Genomic DNA, 19,046 nt, shown 5'->3' with positions numbered 1-19,046 from the left:
TGAATGGTGTATGCTATGTCGATGGACGAGAATAAAGATAAGGTGATAAAGAAGGAAAGAAGGAAAGGCGAATGTATGAATGCTGTGATGGGAATAATAATAATCTCGATTACCAGTCATAACAAAATTGCTTATGCACCCAAATGACGCTTGGTCCACGGCTTAGCACGATAGTATGATACTGTACGGTGGATTTGCTCGGTCATCGAACTCCGTAAACATTCCATGCCCGAAGGCCGTTCGTTTCCATCGAACGATCCATGAATTTCTATTACGCTCCACGTCACTCAATCAGATCCCAGATCCGCCTATGAACATATATCAAGCACATGCTTCACATCGTCGTATTATCCCGCGTTCTTGCCCGATGCACCCAGATTATCATATGCATCGGAACAGAGCATAGATGCAGTAAGTAGGGCGATGAAAAGAGTACTTGTTTCTGGGACGGTTATATCCTCCTTTTCGCCACCAGCTTTACAGGCATAACGAAACGGAGTGTGCCTGAAAACGCTTGATAATCGCTCGGCGCGAGTCATAACAAATTCTGATCTGGCCGAGAAGTACACGATAGCGAGTTGAGTGGATCGGCAGCGGAAGCTAACACGTGGTGTGCGCCTTCGCATTCAATTACGTAACAACATTCCCCAAAATGCAAACGCATATGCCATGTCCATCGTTCTTGGCATCAAACCTTTGACATCAGTCCACACGCTTGATCCGAGTATGCTGATCTATGTAGCTCGTCAACCCATGCGCAAAGCAATAGATCTATCATGCACCCGTTGTGTATGAACTGGATGAGGGGAACTGATCATCGTTCAACGTGTATCTGCTCGCCTTCCTGCACTGACTATCGTATGTGCCTGAGAGGGCTCGAGCGTGTGTGGAGACGTCGTTGCCGCCGTCACACAACCCGCTGAACGGTTCCGCAGGTTCAGTGAACATGCAGTCTCATAAGAGGACATTGAGATGATGAGACTATCGACACTCGAGATAGCGAAACCACCGCAAAGATGGGCCAAGATAGGTTCTCCAAGCAGACCCTCACCTCAAGGAGCATCCAATCTGAACCACTTGTGTCTCTGTCATCTCTCCCTTCGGAACTCATAATCAACATCGTCAGTCATCTCAAAGACGATCGAAAGGCATTATCGACCTTATGCCAAGTATCCAAATCGTTCGACGCGTTAGTCCGTCCAGTCTTATGGGAACACATCGTACTGACACCAAGGCACTATACCCCACCCTCCAAATGGGCGTTTGACCCCATATCGAACAACCCAAAAGAAGTCCTCGGCGGCATATTCGTTTCGAAGAGATTCGAAAACTCATATCAGGGTTTACTTGGCCATGTCAAGATACTGATAATCAGAGATCACACTGTAACATGGTTCAAGACTAAAGACGCTGGTAGATGGACACCTTCATTTCCTAATCTTCGTACCCTCGATATCACATCAAGCAATCCCTGCCTCAACGATCATTCTTCAAGACGTAAGACGCCTTGCCGACTTCTCGCCGGGATCGCCAACGTGGATTATCTAATTGTCAGAGGAGGTATCGATATGAACGCCATTTGCATACCTTCCGTCATATGGAAATCGCCGAAAGAGATAATCGGAATAGTACCGACCTTGTTCCCTTCTTTCGATCCACCCTTCATACCTGCGAAACTCGGGAACGATGTCGAGCCATTACGAAACTTACTCTCACTTGTATTTATCGTTCCGCCTCCATCTATATACGAGACCATTTCCTCGTACTACACGTTCTTCTTGATCTCCTTCTTGAGGTTGGCAGCAGGTCATCCGAAACTCAAAGTCACTTTTGTTGGAGAATTCAGATATTTGCCAAATCAGGGACCTATGTTAGAACACGATCAGGTGGTTGCAGACCTGAGAAGGGAGCTCGATCGAAAGCTCTCATCGCTCGGTTGGAAAGCCGAGGAAGTATCGGAAAGACAAGACAGGTTGGAGTTTTGGAAGTTGCAAGATTGGTTAGATGATGGTCGACACTGAGAAGGGAAGCTGTCGCGGAAGGAGATGACGGAATGGAGGACGCAAATGCAGATTGGAGTAGACTGAAAGGGTATAGGCGGTGGATACGAGAGGTTATGGTGATCAAGGACCGCGAGGCAAGCCTGCTGCTTACAAGTGTAATAACGCATTGAGTTCGCCTTATTCGCCGTATCTCCGCCCGGTAGCGTATAAGTCGAATGCATTACACCCATACTCCACATATGGCTATCCTATTCCAGCGTTACACAGTCGACGAAGTCTTCTCATCTATCTCCACTCCAAACTCCTTCGAGGCCATCCCATAACTCTGCGCAACCGCCTCACTTCCATACACCCTCATCTTCTCCTCATACTCTTCCGTCAGTCCCTCCTTATACCCTCCTGCATCCTTCAACAGTTGCCCTAACAGCGCCGAATCTCTAAGTGCCGTGTTCGCCCCGAGCCCTCCGGCGGGAGTCATCGAGTGCGCCGCATCTCCAATGACCGTGATCCTCGGGTGATTATCCCATATCGGTACACCCGAGGGCGTCGAACAAGTGACTTTCCAAAACGCAGCTTCGTTCTCCACCATCTCTGCAAAGAGGGGTCTAAATTTCTCATCCCATCCCGAGGTCAGGTTCTTCGCTAGATCCGAGACGGTCTTGCCTACGATCGTGTAATCGTCATTCGGTATCTTGATTAATTCCGGTTGACCGATCATCGTCCAGCCAAATTGCATATCCGGATCGTCCATATCTTTCGCCCTAACATTTGTAATCACGAATAAACCTCTAGGATCCTTAAATCTGAACACACCTTCTCCGAGGGGTTTGAATGCTGATGTGGGAGCTTGACCGTGTATTCCCCTGATGCGTGTATCGTAGTGTTTCAGCTTTCCTCCTGATACCTTCTGGGCTATCTTAGATTTTATACCTTCTCCAGCAATGATCATTGATCCTTCTTCCGATTCACTCCCATCGCTAAACACAATCTTGACACTATCTCCATCCGGCGTTTCGACGTAGTCTACAGCTTTCTTGTTGAATTGTGTATACTGTTCCAAGCCTTCAAAGAAAAACCGTCTCATCTCCCCTCGAGCAATTCCAACGATTTTCGAATCTCTGCTGCTCAACGAATTCGCTTTAGGTGCAGTTTTATCTTGAATTTCATTTTTCAATCCGGTATCTTTATCATTGCTAGATGTAGATTGCGCTTGTGGTTGACCTTTCTCCTCCAATACTTCACCAGTCACTGCGTCAAACCCCTTGAATCCACTACCGCCCGTCTTCCCGCAAATCTCATAGAACTTAGCGAAATCTTCAGGACCAAGGACCTGCTCTACCGCATCTAGACCCTCGTTCGAGAGTCGGAGTCGGTATCCTTGGCCTCTGAACGATAAAGAGGCGTCTCTTTCGAATAGCCGGAAGGGGATTTTCGAGCGGAGTAGTGATCGAGCGAGAAGGAGGGAGGCCAAGCCTGCACCGGATATCAAAATTGGTTTAGTCATTCTCCAGCAATACACAGCTGTACACAAGTATCTATATTGTTCTTTCCAGTGCGGTCTGATTCGAAGACTGGCATCTATACAGACACCACGGTACACGTTCTATATATACATGATTGATAGCGCGTCCAGCATGAATCAGCAAAGTAGAAGACAGGTCCATATGAATAAGACGTGCGAGTCCTGTCTCGGTTATCATGACGTGTTCCCACTGTGGGAAACCGAGGTGAAGCGGAAGTACAACAGATGGATGGGTTGAGTAACGTAAAGGCTGGACAATCCGCCCTGAGGTGAATAATCATTCGCTCAAGTTTATTTCTCTTCCGCACCGCGGTAATTCCGTCGGCCAAGATCATTAAGATGGTTCGCTCTATAGCAGCAGATCATCTTTTGAATGGAGCAGGGAGCAGCTGGTCCAGATGGAAACTGTCCCCGCAGCGTGAATGAATCGAGCCCGTGTTTATCGGAGCAGCGCGGATTTGTACTATTTCGACCAGATACACTGCCTTTCCGTTGATCAGATATACTTCTCGATGGCTCGCCCCTGGGCGACCAGAGTCGATGGTCAATGCATAATCCTGCAGCTGGATCTTCAGCTCGCAGTGTTGCGAACAACCACACAGGCTTGGGGTTGTTAAAATTCGAAGGCATGTGGCAGTTGCATCATCCTTTCTACTGAAAACGCGCGCGGCCTCATAAATCAATATCCGCCCATTTTCGTTCCACTTTTCATCCTCCCTCCCTCTTTCCTTCCTCCTGACTAAATTCGGGCACTCTCAGGAGGTCCGAGATAGCTGTAGCCCCGCTGCTGTATCCCTCCGAAGTCTACCAGAATCCTCTCGAACACTAAACCAGTCGTCATTCCCCAAATCGTGATCGTATGTCTTCCAGCTTCCTCCAAGGTCCACTCCGACTTCACATTTCTGATCTCGTTCTTCACGATCTCTATCCAGTCGTACGGCACCGCGCCAATGGCCACGGGCTTGTTCCATTCACGATCAGCTACCATGCCCAACTGCTTCGTAGGGATCGGGTTGATTATTCGCGGTTCTTGGTTATCAACTTGAAGACCGAAAGCCAATGTGGCATCTTTACCCAAGAAATTAAGGGCTGGTCCAATCTGCACATCGATCTCCACATCTCCCGAATCATGAGCCCAGAAATCGTATGTGAGTTTAGGTCCTTCTCCGATAGTGAAGTTCTGAGTGGTTCGAGGGAACATTTCTACCCCACTCAATGTCCTGCCGTACCCCTTCATCTCGTGGAAAGCGTATTCCTCGACTGGGGCATTCGAAGAATAGTGTCCAGCTTCGATAGCTACGTAGCCATCACCTTGCACGTGTCCCTCAAAGTCGCTTGAAGGTGCAGAGTACTTGTTGATAGGTACGAGAATGGTGACTTCAGAACCGTCGCTTGCTTTGAGGTAGAAAGTCCCCTGACCTTGTTCTGGAGCTTTATCCCAGTTGACGGATACCCGGATTCGAGTATCCAAAGAGCCATCTTTCCTGGTTTGACCTGATCGAGGCTCGACGATCAACCAGTCGTCATGGTCGACTTTCCAGCTTGTAGATTTAGGTCCAGCGGATCCGACGTCGACCCATCGGGTCTTGACGCCGAAGGGGTCCATAGGGAGTAATTCGGGTGTGTGACAGTGTTCACCTTGAGGGCAGTTGAAAGCTGTGTTCCCTGGCCAAGAGCCCTTGGAGTTTTCGAAGGTGACTCGGATATTGGTGATCACACCGTAACCCAGTTCAGGAATGGGGATACCTTCTCGAGCGGGTACGGACGGGTTGTTGAACGATACAGGGGGCATAATGTCCTTGATCGGTTCAAGCCATGTATTCCAGCCGATATGCTATATATCGTCGCCAGGTTAGCTAAAAGCCTCTTGCGGATATATACAAACAAATCGAACTAACAGCTTGGTCGAGCATATGGTCCCATTTCCCATCCAGCATCTCGTGGAAAGAATCGGTAAGCTCGGCGTCGTGGAAGAAGGCATCGATCGCTTCTTTAGCATATTGGTTGGCGGCGTTCCTTCCTTGGGCGGCATACAAATTGGATCGCTCTGCAGCGATGTATAGCTTGTTGAGGTTGGTCTGCATCAAGCATAGCATGTAGACTTGTTGGTAGAAAGCCGGCTTGGTATCTTCTGGAAGGCTTTCGTATATCTTAGCAGCCCGGTCGGTGATGGATTGCCATTCTCCAGTGACTCGTTCTGCTTCTTCGTAATTGTTGAGAGACCAGGTGGTGGCATTGACTAATTCGGCTTTCCTCCTTGACGCGTACATGCCGTATTTGAACATGATGTCGGCGGTCTCTTCTTTGACTGCAGCTCCGAACTCTCTTTCGGCCCATAGCTCAAGGTATCGCTCCACGGAATTTATCGGCCAAGCATCGAGGTCGTATGCAAGGTGCAGGAAGTGTTCAGCAGGAAGTTCGAGGGGTTTCAAAGAACCGATGTTCAGGATCCAGATTGACGTGGTGTTAAAGGCAGCGGCAATGGTCATTTGTTCCCAGGTCTTGACCATGTTAATGGTGTTAATCCACTTGTAAGCTCTAGGCATGCCTACGTAATCGACGTGATAGTAGATACCTGATCCAGCTTTGTGATCTTTTCCAGGTGGTTGAACGGTCATGATGTTACCCCAATTGTCGTCGGCGAAAAGGGTGATGACATTGTCCGGAACTTTGAGGCCGTCGAGGTAGTATTCGGCGACTTCCTTGTACATACACCACATCTGAGGGATCTCGTTGATGTCTTTGCCGTGCGTCTTAGCGAGGATATCTTGTTGAATCGAAGTGATGTTCTCGACTAATGCATTGCTCGCGCCAGTGAGAGGCATATCTCCATCACCTCGCATACCTTATTGGTGTAAGAGATTTCAGCAAGAGATCCATAGAGCAATCAGGAACGTCACAGAACGGCTCACCCAAAGTGAAGAGAGTCTCTTTGCCGACTGCTCGCTCAGCTCCGTAGGTCCACCAATCGATCAAATAGTCATCATTGGTCCAATCCCATTTGCCTTGACCCTCTCGATCCCATTCAGGCTTGTTCCTAGCCATCGGCTCGTGGTGACTTGTTCCCATGACGATACCCATGTTCTGAGCCAAAACTTGGTTGGGACCGGCAGTAGGCTCATTGGGGAATCCGTTGGTGACGTTCAGACCGTCAATATCGAACATGGACGCATACACTGAAATACAGTATCATCAGCCAGACGCAGCGAAGGAAAGCAAGAGGAGGACGGAGGAGGGACGGAAAAGTGGGAAACTCACTAGCAGGCCAGAAATAGTTTGCCTTCAGTCTCAACATCATGTCGAACCACATCTCATACATTTCAGGCAAGAAAGCCGGCTCTCCCCATCTGACCTTGTATCGTTGCGCAGCCCAACTCCATAAAGCTGGATGCTCATCATTAATGAAAAGTCCTCGGTACCTGACTGTCGGTTCACCATGAGATAGAACCTCGTCTGAGAGATAGGCGATGGCGGAGTGGGGTCGAACGGGCACATCGGACCAGAAATGGAAGGGCGATACTCCCATCTGTTCTGTCAAAGTGTAGAGGGCGTAAATGGCGCCTCGCTAAAGAGGTCATCAGTTTCAATGATTCGGGCGAAGAAAAGCATTCTAGACGACAGTTCCCTAACAGAAGAAGAGAATGCGGAGGGGACAGCCTCTGAGGTCAGGTACTCACTCTATCACTGCCAACAACGATCAGACCTTGTTCCACATTATGCAGAGGCTTATCCGTGACTCTAACATCGTAGCTTTCCCATTTCCCAATCAATTCATCCGAATAATCATTGTCCCTTAGATGTTCTATTATACTATTTTTAGGAGTTCCAACTACTATAGCCCGATCCACATGGTGTGGTAATGAGTCGTTATATATATGGGGTCTGATACCTGTCACTCGGTAAACATCGTGGGCGAACGATTGAGCAGCAAGGTGGATAGCTACATCGTCTTTTGAGGAAAGAAGTAAAGGCGCAGCGTAATGCGATTTTGCGTTCGCTATCAGAAAGTCGTCGTCGTGTTTATGGCCGTGCTTCGAGCTGCTGAAGACAGTCTGACTGTCGGAATCGAGGATGTCGTCGGACGAATGATGCGTTGGAAAGGTGATTACTTTTTTTTCTCCCAAGGCGAGGACCGCTGAAGCTCCCACCGAAAGGGCGGTGATGAGCTTTATGATACCTACCATCTTCCCAGACAGCTATCCGTATCTGTTCCTGTGTATAGCTCGATAGTACTGCTCAGGCGTGTATTTGTTGATGAATGAAGAAGTAGGAAGGTGAAATTCAGAAGTCATAGAAGGTAGTTAAACACGTCAAGAAATGTTTTTTGGGTGCGGCATTGACCGGTCGATTCGGGCCGGATGACGCACCTCACCATGCGCTGCATCCGGTCAATACAACGCCGGTACCTCTATTCTTCTAAATTCAACGACCTATTTTGACCGTCGACTAAGCAGGCGATGGGATGAAGCTTCGTGCCGCTCCGAGTGAAACCCTTCGAGTGGAAGACCATAAGCGTCAGATGCTTACACAGCTCCCTGCAACAGGCTTTCGGGGAAGACCTATAATTGACATCGGCGAGAAGCAGACTCAGACGCCTTTTGATCGGTAGTGTGACATTGCGACTCACCTCCACTCTTGGACTTACGAGCTATCCCAGTCTACAGGTTTGGGAGACATGAGCTGCGAGTGGAGCTCGGGCGATATGATGTATTTATAGATATGCTGCAGATCAGATGATCATCACCGCATGGATTTCGATCCTCAATGATCGCACTGGATCAGCGGAGACACGTTCGGTGGTATCTGAGTTGATTCACGCGTGTCAACTCTCGCACATCGTAAAAGCAGCAAGCTGCACACACGGCTGCCAACGACACATGGACCATTCGAAGTGACCCCTTACAGGAAGATCGAACCTTTTTGGGTCGCCAGCGACATCGGCTCAACCTGACTTGTTATCTACAGTATGCATACATGACATAGGTTCTCGATTTCACCGTATATTACTATCTTACTACGTTTCCCCGTTCTCATCTGATATCTCAGCCATTGTGTGCTATACTATCGTTCGCTCGATGTTAGTGACGAATCGACAGCTGCTTGCGAGCTTATTCATATTGACGTAATATCCAGCCCACGGAGACAAAGATTATGTTTACGCTTCAAGCTTGCTAATCCATCACTGGTGGTCCTTATTCTCTTCGTTCGGTTCGTCCGCTTGCTCATATGACTTCATCGTTTTCTTCCATTCATCGATCGTTCGCTTGTCGACATAGCGCCACCATTCTTCCTGTTCTTCAAATACGTCGAGCGCCAAAGCTTTGACAGCTTTCTTTCGCTCCTCTAAATCATAGCTCGTGTTAGAGGGATTATTCCATTTTTCGGAATGGGAGTTGATTTCGTCATGTAACTCCTTCAGAAAGCGCTGGCTGACATGTTGCGGTCTTCTCGTGAGGCCTTCCTCACCGAACAGCGCGAGTGCTTCCAAATTAACGAAGACAACGGCAGATTCCTTCAATCGACATAGTAAACTTTTTGCGCCACAAACCATGAGCCACATCCACTCGTTCAACGCCCATCCGTGATAGTGCTCGCAGTTGAAAGGATCGATGATGTAGTAGATTTTCTGGATTTTGGGCAGTCGGGGGAGTTCCGCAATGTCCCAGTCGCTAACATATGCCTCATAAAGTGTAGGTTCATCCATCACGCAAACCAGTACTTCCACTTCTTGAAGAATCTGCGTTGGAAAATCATTATCCGCCGGCGTGAACCTACCTCCAAGATGACCATTGTGAAGAACGACAGTTCTTGGCTTTACTGATCGGAGCAACCTGCAATTGTTGCTGTATTTGCAATCCTGGTGCAGCAGGATGTCGTCGTCATAGTAAAGGTGTAAAGTCTGCACATTGGGTAGCTGAAGTGTCGATTTCGATTCCGACTTGCACCAATCAGCATCATGGTGGTAGAGCGAAAAGATTTCCACGTCGTTCCTCAAGGCTCTCCCGTTCTTTTGACGAGTCTTCGTACTGCCACAATCCTTCTTGGCTTCATTCAGTACTAAGCTGCCATCTTCATCCGTCTTCCATGGGGTAAGTCGAAGGTGTTTCCAGAGTATAGGTGAAGCGATTGCGTATACTTGTTTCGAGACTTGACAACATGACGCGAGGGTTTTCTGCTTCCTGTCATCAGCCAAATGGGAAAGTATCGTTCGGATAATTTCGTTTGGAAGAGTAGGTCGTGAAGGATCGTGGACGAAAGTCGAGATTGGGATCGAGGGATAGGGTTTGTCGGATGGTCTGTAGGATGATTTGCCTGTCCGTGTAGTCTGAAAGGAAGGAAACACAAGAATGTCCGGTCAGCAATTGTAGCGGGTCCAGAGACGGTAAGTCAGTGAATGATGGCGGACTTACCGGCATGATGTTGCAGCGCTACAACGTCTCGGTGTCGTGTACGACGAAAGCGACAAGTGCAGAATGGAGTTGAAAGAGGTTCAAAGGTTATGGAAAAGAGAAAGAAGGAAAGAATAGTTTGATGTAGTGGAAAAGTACAAAATGTCTGTGGTGTGCAACGTGTTTTGCTGGTGACTTGATCTTTGCAATCCAGAGGAACCCTACAGTACAGTCAACCATCGTCATCATCAGCTCACCGTGCACAGTTATTTACACTCCAACGCTCGGACCCTCGTGCTCCATAGTTGCGATTCTATCCAAATGCTTTTACCAATTCCTAATTTTCATCCATCCTTCCTTCAGATTCTCTTCTCATTTCATCTCACTAATTTTCATCCTTGAGAAAGCTGCGTCAGAAGCGAGAGGTCGATCGGGATTCCAACCCTCACTTCCGTTGAGCTAGCCAAACCCATCTGAGTATCTGATAAACTTACTCCTGCCCATATCTTGTGTGATTCCAGTGAGCTGACGAGATGTCGTTTTGAGTCAGATATTGATCTCAACATGAAGAGAAAAAGAGCGGACGACAGCATTACCGCATTCCTCAGACAATTCCCAAACGAAATCATTCTACGAATCATCCAGTGTACCAGAGATCGCAAGTCGCTCTTGGCATGTTGTCAAGTATCAAAATCCTTCTACAACATCGCTTCGCCACCCCTCTGGCGAGACCTCAAGCTCACACCTTGGACATATCAAGCGCATTACGAGAGATATCTTAGTACTGTAAGGGAAGATGTCGGAGCTATGAACAACGGACAAAGGATGATATCCAAGGTGAAAAACGAGGTCAAGAGTCTTACTGTGGAAGATCATAGTCCCGATTGGTGCAAGAACGGGGAGATGGCTGAGTTGGAACTTCCCTGTCTCGAATTGCTCAAGCTCGCCTTGCATTCTTCGGGAACACTGCATCTCGGAGATAGGACACGTAGCTACAATAACGATACGCCCACAGCAAGACTGACAAGAGGCTGCAGATTAATCAACAATCTCAAGCCGACCACTTTGATCGTCCAGACATCCGACCATGCAATCAGCGACAGAAGCCATGCATCCCAATCTCTGACCCACGAGGTGTACTCAAAAGTCGAAACGCTCATATGGATCAGTCCTGCAGAATCGATTTTTCCCTTCCATTACTCCCGTCGGATATATAGCAGCGTACCCAAACTCCCTTCTTTCGGTGATATGCCGGAGCTCAGAGGTATCATCTGGATTTTCCAACCCGCAGGGCACCTCGAGTATGTGCATGGTTTGTCACATCGTGATTATGCCACTTGGATCGGAGACATGAAGGACAGACAAAAAGGTCACCTGGCACAGGGACTCATGTGGCCATTCAATGCTCCAGCGAGAATCAAAATCACATGCGTCAACTCAGGATCCTTGATCACTTCTCTGAGTCCATCCGTTCGACTGGCTTATCGAAACAGCATCCGAAGGAGACGTGCTGTCCCCGTTGCACAAATTGCAGGCGCCTTCCAGGGGGAGATAGCAAGTATCATCACTGCTCGACTGGAGTATGACCTGTCTGGTAGCGGACAAAGTGAGAGTCTCGCAGCAAGAAGAAGGGAGGATCTCGTCTTTATGACGTTGGACGAGTGGATGGAGCAAGAGAGAAATTGGCCCGATTATGTAGACGAGGACGAGATCGAGAAGTGGCAGGAGGCGATGCAAAGAAAATTATAACGGCATGGGTCATGGCATCTGTAATGGCTCGTACGTATTGTATCCCTGCAGAGCTTTGATTTCTGTTCATATCCAGCGTCCATACATTTTCATGTTCCATGTAACACTCTCCGTCTCGCAGGTCTCAGCGGCAGTACGACTCACCGTGACGTGCGTTATGCAAGGATGGTCCACAAACTACTTGCTAAGGGCTCACATACAGTGACTTCCGTGCTGCACAAGACGCACCCTATCGCGATTGCCCTTCTTATCTCCAACAACATGATCAACATCGCTTGTATCTTATTACCCACCGTACACAAATGCCTTGAGCAACATTGTAGAAAGAGGCTTGTATAGGATACGAGGGATCGAGATGTTCTCCCGCAGAACGAGCCGTTGATCTGCTATCTCGATGCTTTTCAGAAATTGTTCAAGAAGATCGTTGAGTATCAGTCAAAGTGTATGGCAGGCAGACAAGGATGGGCACCAGAGCGAATCCACGAATAGGCAGAAGAATTTAGAGTTTTTCCGTTGGTTGAGTGGGAGGCGAGAAAAAGTTATTGGGCGGAACGGGTAGCTGAAGATGAGCTGCAAAGATGGGAGGAGGTGGCAGAATCTTGAAATTCAGAGGGCAATGAGTTTCCGCCAAAGGGGAAAAAGAAAGACAGTCAAGTTTGATTCTCAGACTATCAAAAGATGCTATCAAATTGGGCGATACCTGTGCACGTGGAGATGATTGATATCACATGCATCTTGATCATATCCTTTCGTGTACTTCTTCTACTTCTTACCCCTGCCCCTGGTGAGTTGTAGTTCGTGTCATTCATCATGTTGCTCACGTAGCGATAATAATGCTGTTTACATGAATTTTGAAGCCTGTTCACCGGAGAACGCCTTTAGTCAGCAAAGAATGTAAGAAAAGAAACCCAGCGGGGTAAAGCAACTCACCAATCCCATCAATTGACCAAGACCACCCGAGTTACCACCGCCGGTGGTCTACGTTCGAAAAGCCCCATCATCGTCAACAATGTACTGTATACAAGGCGAGAAAGGGACGTTTCACTTACACCTGAGAACTGGGACTTGATCAAGAGCTTCATGATGGTCTGACCGGCGGAAGTGACGGCGTCTTGCTTGTTGCCTTGGGTTGCACCGCCAGATTGGTCGAAGAGCTGATCGAATCAAGGGCATGTTAGCGCTGTATCCATCAGATCACACCCTACCGCTATGGAAAGGAGACGATAGACGTACCTTGGCAGCTTCAGACATAGCCATACCGATGATCTGTCGTATCGCGCGCAGTGATAAGCTTGAATCATGTAGATTGGAGTGATCAAGTGTTATCTGACTCACCTTCGATTGCATATCCCCTCCACTGGATTTCTCGGCTGCACCGCTGTTTCCAGAAGTGAACTGCTTGAGAGCTTGCAAAGCGGCGGCACTACAATCGAGCCGGGTTAGATCATGGTTAGAAATTTATCCATTAATAATGGCGAGAAAATATAAAGCGAGCGGAAGCAGTGAAGCGAAGCAGATGAAGCAGTAGGAGAACGAAGAGGAGAAGACCTACCTTCCGATAGCATTAGCGCTCATTCCACCAGCATTGCCTTGATTGTAAGCCTGTTGATGTTGCTCCTGAACTTTCTGCTCGTCGACATCATCGTCGTCCTTGTTCATGTTACTGAGGAAGCTCATGGCGGTGGAGAACAAGGAAGAGTTCTCGCTCCCGTTGGAGGCGTGTTGGTTAGCAGCGTTGATAGCGGTGTTCTCGTTAACTGCGAGTGCGATCGATATTGCGTTATTAGCTTGATCAATAACTAACACCAATTCCTGGTTCCGGATCAAAGGGCAGGAGAAGACGGGAAACCGACAGCGAGAATCAAGGGATTCAGGATTGAGCGGTTGATGCAGAACAATTGGGTTTCGGTTGTAAGTTGGCTTCACTCACTAGTGGGAGCACCGGAACCTCCTCCATAAGACGCGCCGGCACCGCCTTGACCGTGAGGAGCGTTGTATTGCGCACCACCAGTTTGTCCGAAGTTCTGGTTTTGGTCGTATCCACCGGACATACCGCCTTGGTTCCCACCGTATCCCCCTTGGTTCCCACCGTAACCTCCTTGATTACCACCGTATGAGCCTTGGTTTCCACCATAACCACCTTGTTGCTGCTCGTATCCACCCTGGTTTTGCTGTTGGCCGTAGTTTCCTTGTTGTTGGTTGTTGTAGCCTTGTTGCTGTTGTTGCTTGTTCTCATCGCCGCCCACTGAGGAATAGCAGACAAGACAAGTGAATCAGTTAAAAGAACTGCTTGATCACGACGCGGACAAAAAATGGGGGAAGACTCACTGGCGTCTTGAAGCTTCTCTTGAGCCATCTTCTTGATGAAATCCATCCTGCCTGCTATATGTTGTTTTCGTGTGATCGTGAAGAGTGAGATAGGGGTTCTTTGTATCCTTTCTATTGCGAAGTCAATATGGATAAGTGAGGATCAAATGTGAGTGCATAGGCGTTGTTGGAATGTGACGGTTATCCGACAACGAGGATCATGAATCATGCATCATCAGCATCATCGGTCCCTTCATTACGTCACCAGGAAGAGAACCCCGTGTGGCATATCCAAGATCAAGGCCAAGAATTAAGGAGAGGAAAAAAGGAAGATCAGCCTTCATTATGCATAGTCAAGATGTACGATACAGCGGACCGCATTGCATAGCAGCTTGAACTCCGATCATCGAGGAAAATCATGCACCAGTAAGCGCAGTTAGGAAGGAGATTCAGCGGGATTTGGATGGGAAGGAACATGGCCATCAGCCTGCCCGTAGAGAGATAGAACTTGAACTGCTGGAAGGTATCCGAATACTTATACATACACATGTTGTATAGTCTCTACAATAGTCCATGAATAAGTGACATTCATTCTTCATTCCTGATCTTTCATTCTTGCTAATCATCGACCTCCCCTGGATTGTCGAATTTAGCGGGATCTGCATCCTGGTCTGGATCCACTTCGGTTCCGTCAGATCCCTCCAACAACTTTCCACCCGAACTACACCTTTTCTTCCTCGTCCGGGTGAATATGCTGTGATGACTTTTCTGATTATCTTCTAGTTGAAATCGTTGCTCTTCGCCCCGCTCTTCTTTCCCTCAGGTGCATCTCCACTCTTACAAGCTACTATCTTGATTTTCGGCGCCGTAACGGTTTCCGCGCTGTGCATGTAATCCGTCAAGGTCAGCGATTTGGGCCGAGACGTGAGCTGAATACTGTTCTCGGATTTGTCGAGAGCCGTTTTCCGCGATAGGATATCCGATATAGTAACAAATCCACTTACGCGATGCCAGCTCCTTCCATCTTAAACTGAGGATCCTTGATCACGAAAGTCCATACGTCGTCACACAGTCTATACGTTGCCAAGTGACCCTGAACGTGTACGGCAATGGATCAGCTTGTCAGATCGCGGACTCCATCAGGAAGAAGCTGAGTGAGCGCACCTTGACTGTGGTCTTATTCTTTACTCCTTTCTGCAGACATTCCGTTAGGGATTTATCGAACTGCAGCGGATCACGTCAATCAGCTAGGCTACCGCACATATGAAGCGGATGCGAGATAGAAGCAGCTGATGTGAAGGCATCATAGACAGAGACTCACCTGCTGTAAAACCCTCATAGCTAATTGAGGGGGAATATCACCTTGAGTAATCAGTTCGTCCAGAGCATCCGTGAGGGCAGTACCAATACTGTGAGAGGTGATGTCTCAATTGTAAGCTGCCTGTAGGAGTTGTTACAAGTGCTAGCTTTCATGATTCACCTTGAGCCACGATAGAACTCGTAGTAACTCTGGCCGGACGACATGATGCTTCTCAATTCCCACTTCTTATTCTGCCGGTAATCTCTGAGGAGAGTGGAGGAACAGCGAAGTTCAGATTCAGAAGAGCTCGGTAGCGGTCATTCGTATTTCGTCAGGTCATAGACTGCTTGCGAGCGTGTTTTCTAGGTTTATGGATGCTCGCAAGCTTTTGATCGTTCATAAGATGGGATAAGGAAGTAATGACAAATGTGTTGGATCCGCTTATATACCTTGCATCAGCTCGTCTTGTATCGGTGGCCATTATCTGACTCGGAATCAAATCTATCAAAAAACGGAAGGAATCATCGCGTGGCACGATGCCGAGAGACGCGTTTGACGTTAGAGTATGCGAATGAATCAGACTTCTAACGGTGATCAAGTCGCTGAATACGGGTTGAAAGGGGTGTTCACACGACCAATTCCGAGCGACACAGCATCACAACAAGGCAGTCTCAAGTGCTTTACCCCCCCTCTGAACCTGTCTGGACTGGTGTTGAGCGATAGAAGCCGAGTGGAAATATGATTATACCGCCTCAAACGGCTTCGCAAGGGGAAAGCAGTATATACAGGTTGAGGAGAGGGACAAAGCTATCTGTAAGCGGAGACTGATCAAAACGCCTTCCCGTAAATGAGCTATCGCCATCGGTGGCATAGACGGGAATGTTCGAATGACAGAAGCTGATAGAGTGGAATGAAGCAGGAGATACCCCCTCTACCGCCCAATCCGCCCGTCCCGGATTTATCATCACTCAACGGACCTTTCCAATTAGCGGAATATCTTTCGCTGAAAGTCAGGCATGATCCGCATGATGTGGTTGGTCTTGTAGATGTGCCGGTGGGAGATAAGAGTGTCGGCGGGAAAGGGCCAGATAGGAATGTCGTGAGTCAACCTTTTCTGTGGCATGACAGCATGAAGAGTACGAGGAGTTGTCCAATCTAAGCATCATTTGACAAAGGAAGCTGTGCTGATGTATGTTCCGGTAGTGGATATACGAACATCTTCGGTCAGCTGGCTTGTATATGAGTACTTCTGTTCAGCTGGCTGATATGGATTACCCCCAGACGCATACCGATAGATCTGACGCCGCTGCTCACTGCTTTATTACCGATATGCAATCGAGAGACATGCCCCGATATGAAGGCTCATGAGTGGCTCTACCTCTGTTCGGCACATGGAGGAGGAGCGGAAAGTTGTTCTGCTATAGACTATATTCTGCATACGTGAGTAGCACTTCCTTACTGGTTCGACTGGACAAAAAGTACTGTGGCCCAACCTCACATAGAGTAGTCTAAGAGCTGATTCCTCTGTTATCATCCGCATACATATAGCTTGGACTCAACCACTGCATTGCTGAATTCTTCCCAAAACTTCCCATCTCGGTGAGCTCAAGAGTCCTTCAGATTCCATTCTTATTCAAAAATTCTGCTGGTTTGGCTACCATCACATGGATATGCTTACTTTCAATTACAATTGTAGAATGCAAATCCCTCCATCATCCGTCTCACACTTCCCCTCCCTATTCAGGCGTCTCTCCCGTATCTTCTCTCACGCATATTACCACCATCGCGAAGTATTCCAACTATCCGAAGGCGAAACCTCGTTATACGCAAGATTCGTCGGCTTATGCGAGAAATACGAGCTGGTCGGAGCGTCTCTGTTACCTATACCTAGGGAAGTGATCGGTTCTCATCTGACACAGCAGGACGATGCGTCTGATGACTCTCAAGAAGAAGAGGAAGAGCAAGAGGAGGAGGATCGTGATGAGCTCGAAGAAGACGAAGACGAGGATAAAAGTGAAGGTGAAGCGAGGGGAGAAGGAAGGGGTAGACAAGATGGTTCGGGGTCACAGCAGAAAGAAAGAAGGACACAATCTTTAGACAGATCATTACCACCTTCAACAACGGTACCTCCCAAAACGGAAAATGTCGCCCCGATTCATACCGCTATTCCAAGCCGAGACACTTCGTCTCCTGTCAAACCACCTGCGCCAACGCGGAATGAAACCCTCAAAGCCGACTCTTTCTCCGCTGGAACGCTGCGTGACCAACCGAAAAGTCCGCTCAAATTCGGAGGCAAAGGGACGTTGGGAAGGGGTAAACAGCCTCGAGCGACGATGCATTGGGCAGGAGAAAGCGATGTACCTAATTTGCCCGGTTCCTCAGCAAATTCGCAGGCGGGAGCTACCGAGGCTCAATCGTCGTTGTCGACATCGTCACCAAGTAAAGGTAGAGATAGATCGGAGAGTATAGAAAGCGCCATACATATACCCGAGGGATTAGGGACGGAACCGCCTGAAGAGCTGAGAGAGGAGAATCTCGAGAATATTCCGATTGCGGATCAACCTGCTGAAGAGGCAGAAGCAGATCAAGATGGTCAAACGGATACAGCAGAACGCGTGAACGCGGTGGCTGAAGTGTCGCAAGATGGGGAAGACATAGAGGAGGAGGAGATCGTACCTAAAGATGAAATTGAATTGCTCGAAGAGAAAGGCGAATTGAGACCCGACACGACGGTCGCACCTCTTTCGCCTCCGACTGTAGAGGCAGAGTCGGCTTATGCCTCAACTCCAGCTTCGATGGACCGTGACAAAACGACGGCAGACGCGACATCGGCCGAAAGTCAAGGAGAGGACAAGGGAGACAACAAGATGGAGGATAAAGACCTTTCTTCCACATCTCACTCAAATGCAGACGAGCAGAAACAAGATAGCCAATCATCCAGCACAACGGAAAACGCGATTGAGCTCGATACCTCGACTACGACGACATCAACTACATCGACGCCATCTTCGGGTTTACCTAAATTAGAAGTAAACCCACTGTCCACATCGACGTCGTCTCCCAGTCCGAGTCCGCTAAAGGGCAAGAAACGAATCTCGCCTAAAACCGATAAACCGCCTTCCGCCGTGACGGCCGGTATGAGTAATTCTTCGAATTCACCTATACCCTCGCCGATCAAGGGGAAGGGTAAGTTGGTCCCGGCTGAGATATCGAGTCCGTCCAAATCTTCTTTCGATGATCAGATAGACAAGAAAGAGAAGGAGCAAGAACGAGGCAAGGAGAGGTCGAAATCTGCAGATGGGGTCGATGAGGCAGAGAATGCAAAGGTGGAGATGGAGACGCAGGAGGATGCAAAGGGAAAGGAAAAAAAGCAGGAGCAGGAGCATACAGTCGTATAGGTCATTCACCCAGTGTCAAATCTATTGTTCAATGATCTAGTCTCCGTCCGGGCTTGACATCGTACATCATTAGCAGAAGAGGATTCTAGTGGACAGGGAATCTGCATTTGTTGTGGTTTCTACGAATATTCGACCGTTATGATTTGCTTAACTTGTGTATATCTACTTCAATGCATTTGGCTTTGACGAATCGCGGTTCGATTGATTCCGACCTTCGAGTCAATGTGTCTTTCAGTAGTCAAATAGATAGCAAGCATATCCCCGAATCCGGAATCCGCGCGGTTGCCAGCGTCGATAGATTGATCTCATATTATTACAACAATGAGATGGTATGATCATACAGGACCCGCGTGACCACTAATGACAGGAATACTTTTG

At 48.3% G+C, this 19,046-nt stretch overlaps 8 protein-coding genes across 8 annotated transcripts; 3 read left to right on the top strand and 5 right to left on the bottom strand.

Annotated features, from left to right (window-relative positions):
• Positions 1 to 1,016: 1,016 nt before the first annotated feature.
• I303_102012 (uncharacterized protein) lies at positions 1,017 to 2,021 on the top strand (the record flags this gene model as incomplete). Its single annotated transcript, XM_018405203.1, has 1 exon — positions 1,017 to 2,021. The coding sequence occupies one exon, from the start codon at positions 1,017 to 1,019 to the stop codon at positions 2,019 to 2,021; it is 1,005 nt and encodes a 334-aa protein (XP_018265484.1).
• Positions 2,022 to 2,262: 241 nt separating this feature from the next.
• On the bottom strand, positions 2,263 to 3,507 carry I303_102011 (uncharacterized protein; the record flags this gene model as incomplete). Its single annotated transcript, XM_018405204.1, has 1 exon — positions 2,263 to 3,507. The coding sequence occupies one exon, from the start codon at positions 3,505 to 3,507 to the stop codon at positions 2,263 to 2,265; it is 1,245 nt and encodes a 414-aa protein (XP_018265485.1).
• A 757-nt stretch (positions 3,508 to 4,264) lies between these two features.
• I303_102010 (uncharacterized protein) lies at positions 4,265 to 7,709 on the bottom strand (the record flags this gene model as incomplete). The annotated part of the gene is made up of 5 exons (XM_018405205.1): positions 4,265 to 5,359; positions 5,424 to 6,370; positions 6,438 to 6,701; positions 6,784 to 7,090; positions 7,203 to 7,709. The coding sequence occupies 5 exons, from the start codon at positions 7,707 to 7,709 to the stop codon at positions 4,265 to 4,267; spliced, it is 3,120 nt and encodes a 1,039-aa protein (XP_018265486.1).
• A 995-nt stretch (positions 7,710 to 8,704) lies between these two features.
• Positions 8,705 to 9,941, bottom strand: I303_102009 (uncharacterized protein; the record flags this gene model as incomplete). Its single annotated transcript, XM_018405206.1, has 2 exons — positions 8,705 to 9,850; positions 9,936 to 9,941. 2 exons carry the CDS (start codon positions 9,939 to 9,941, stop codon positions 8,705 to 8,707), a joined length of 1,152 nt encoding a protein of 383 aa, XP_018265487.1.
• Positions 9,942 to 10,478: 537 nt separating this feature from the next.
• Positions 10,479 to 11,663, top strand: I303_102008 (uncharacterized protein; the record flags this gene model as incomplete). Its single annotated transcript, XM_018405207.1, has 1 exon — positions 10,479 to 11,663. One exon carries the CDS (start codon positions 10,479 to 10,481, stop codon positions 11,661 to 11,663), a length of 1,185 nt encoding a protein of 394 aa, XP_018265488.1.
• Positions 11,664 to 12,503: 840 nt separating this feature from the next.
• On the bottom strand, positions 12,504 to 14,037 carry I303_102007 (uncharacterized protein; the record flags this gene model as incomplete). Its single annotated transcript, XM_018405208.1, has 8 exons — positions 12,504 to 12,521; positions 12,594 to 12,641; positions 12,713 to 12,817; positions 12,897 to 12,929; positions 12,999 to 13,086; positions 13,216 to 13,420; positions 13,594 to 13,908; positions 13,992 to 14,037. The coding sequence occupies 8 exons, from the start codon at positions 14,035 to 14,037 to the stop codon at positions 12,504 to 12,506; spliced, it is 858 nt and encodes a 285-aa protein (XP_018265489.1).
• A 712-nt stretch (positions 14,038 to 14,749) lies between these two features.
• I303_102006 (transcription initiation factor IIA subunit 2) lies at positions 14,750 to 15,494 on the bottom strand (the record flags this gene model as incomplete). Its single annotated transcript, XM_018405209.1, has 5 exons — positions 14,750 to 14,852; positions 14,975 to 15,063; positions 15,135 to 15,194; positions 15,292 to 15,379; positions 15,451 to 15,494. The coding sequence occupies 5 exons, from the start codon at positions 15,492 to 15,494 to the stop codon at positions 14,750 to 14,752; spliced, it is 384 nt and encodes a 127-aa protein (XP_018265490.1).
• A 514-nt stretch (positions 15,495 to 16,008) lies between these two features.
• I303_102005 (uncharacterized protein) lies at positions 16,009 to 18,668 on the top strand (the record flags this gene model as incomplete). Its single annotated transcript, XM_018405210.1, has 6 exons — positions 16,009 to 16,083; positions 16,190 to 16,369; positions 16,474 to 16,493; positions 16,552 to 16,710; positions 16,819 to 16,869; positions 16,967 to 18,668. 6 exons carry the CDS (start codon positions 16,009 to 16,011, stop codon positions 18,666 to 18,668), a joined length of 2,187 nt encoding a protein of 728 aa, XP_018265491.1.
• Positions 18,669 to 19,046: the final 378 nt, after the last annotated feature.

Source organism: Kwoniella dejecticola, chromosome 2 (genome assembly GCF_000512565.2).
Source record: "Kwoniella dejecticola CBS 10117 chromosome 2, complete sequence".
NCBI classification, from domain to species: Eukaryota; Fungi; Basidiomycota; class Tremellomycetes; order Tremellales; family Cryptococcaceae; genus Kwoniella; species Kwoniella dejecticola.
The sequence above is the reverse complement of the archived record's forward strand: the minus strand, read 5'-3'. Positions and strand labels throughout refer to the sequence as shown.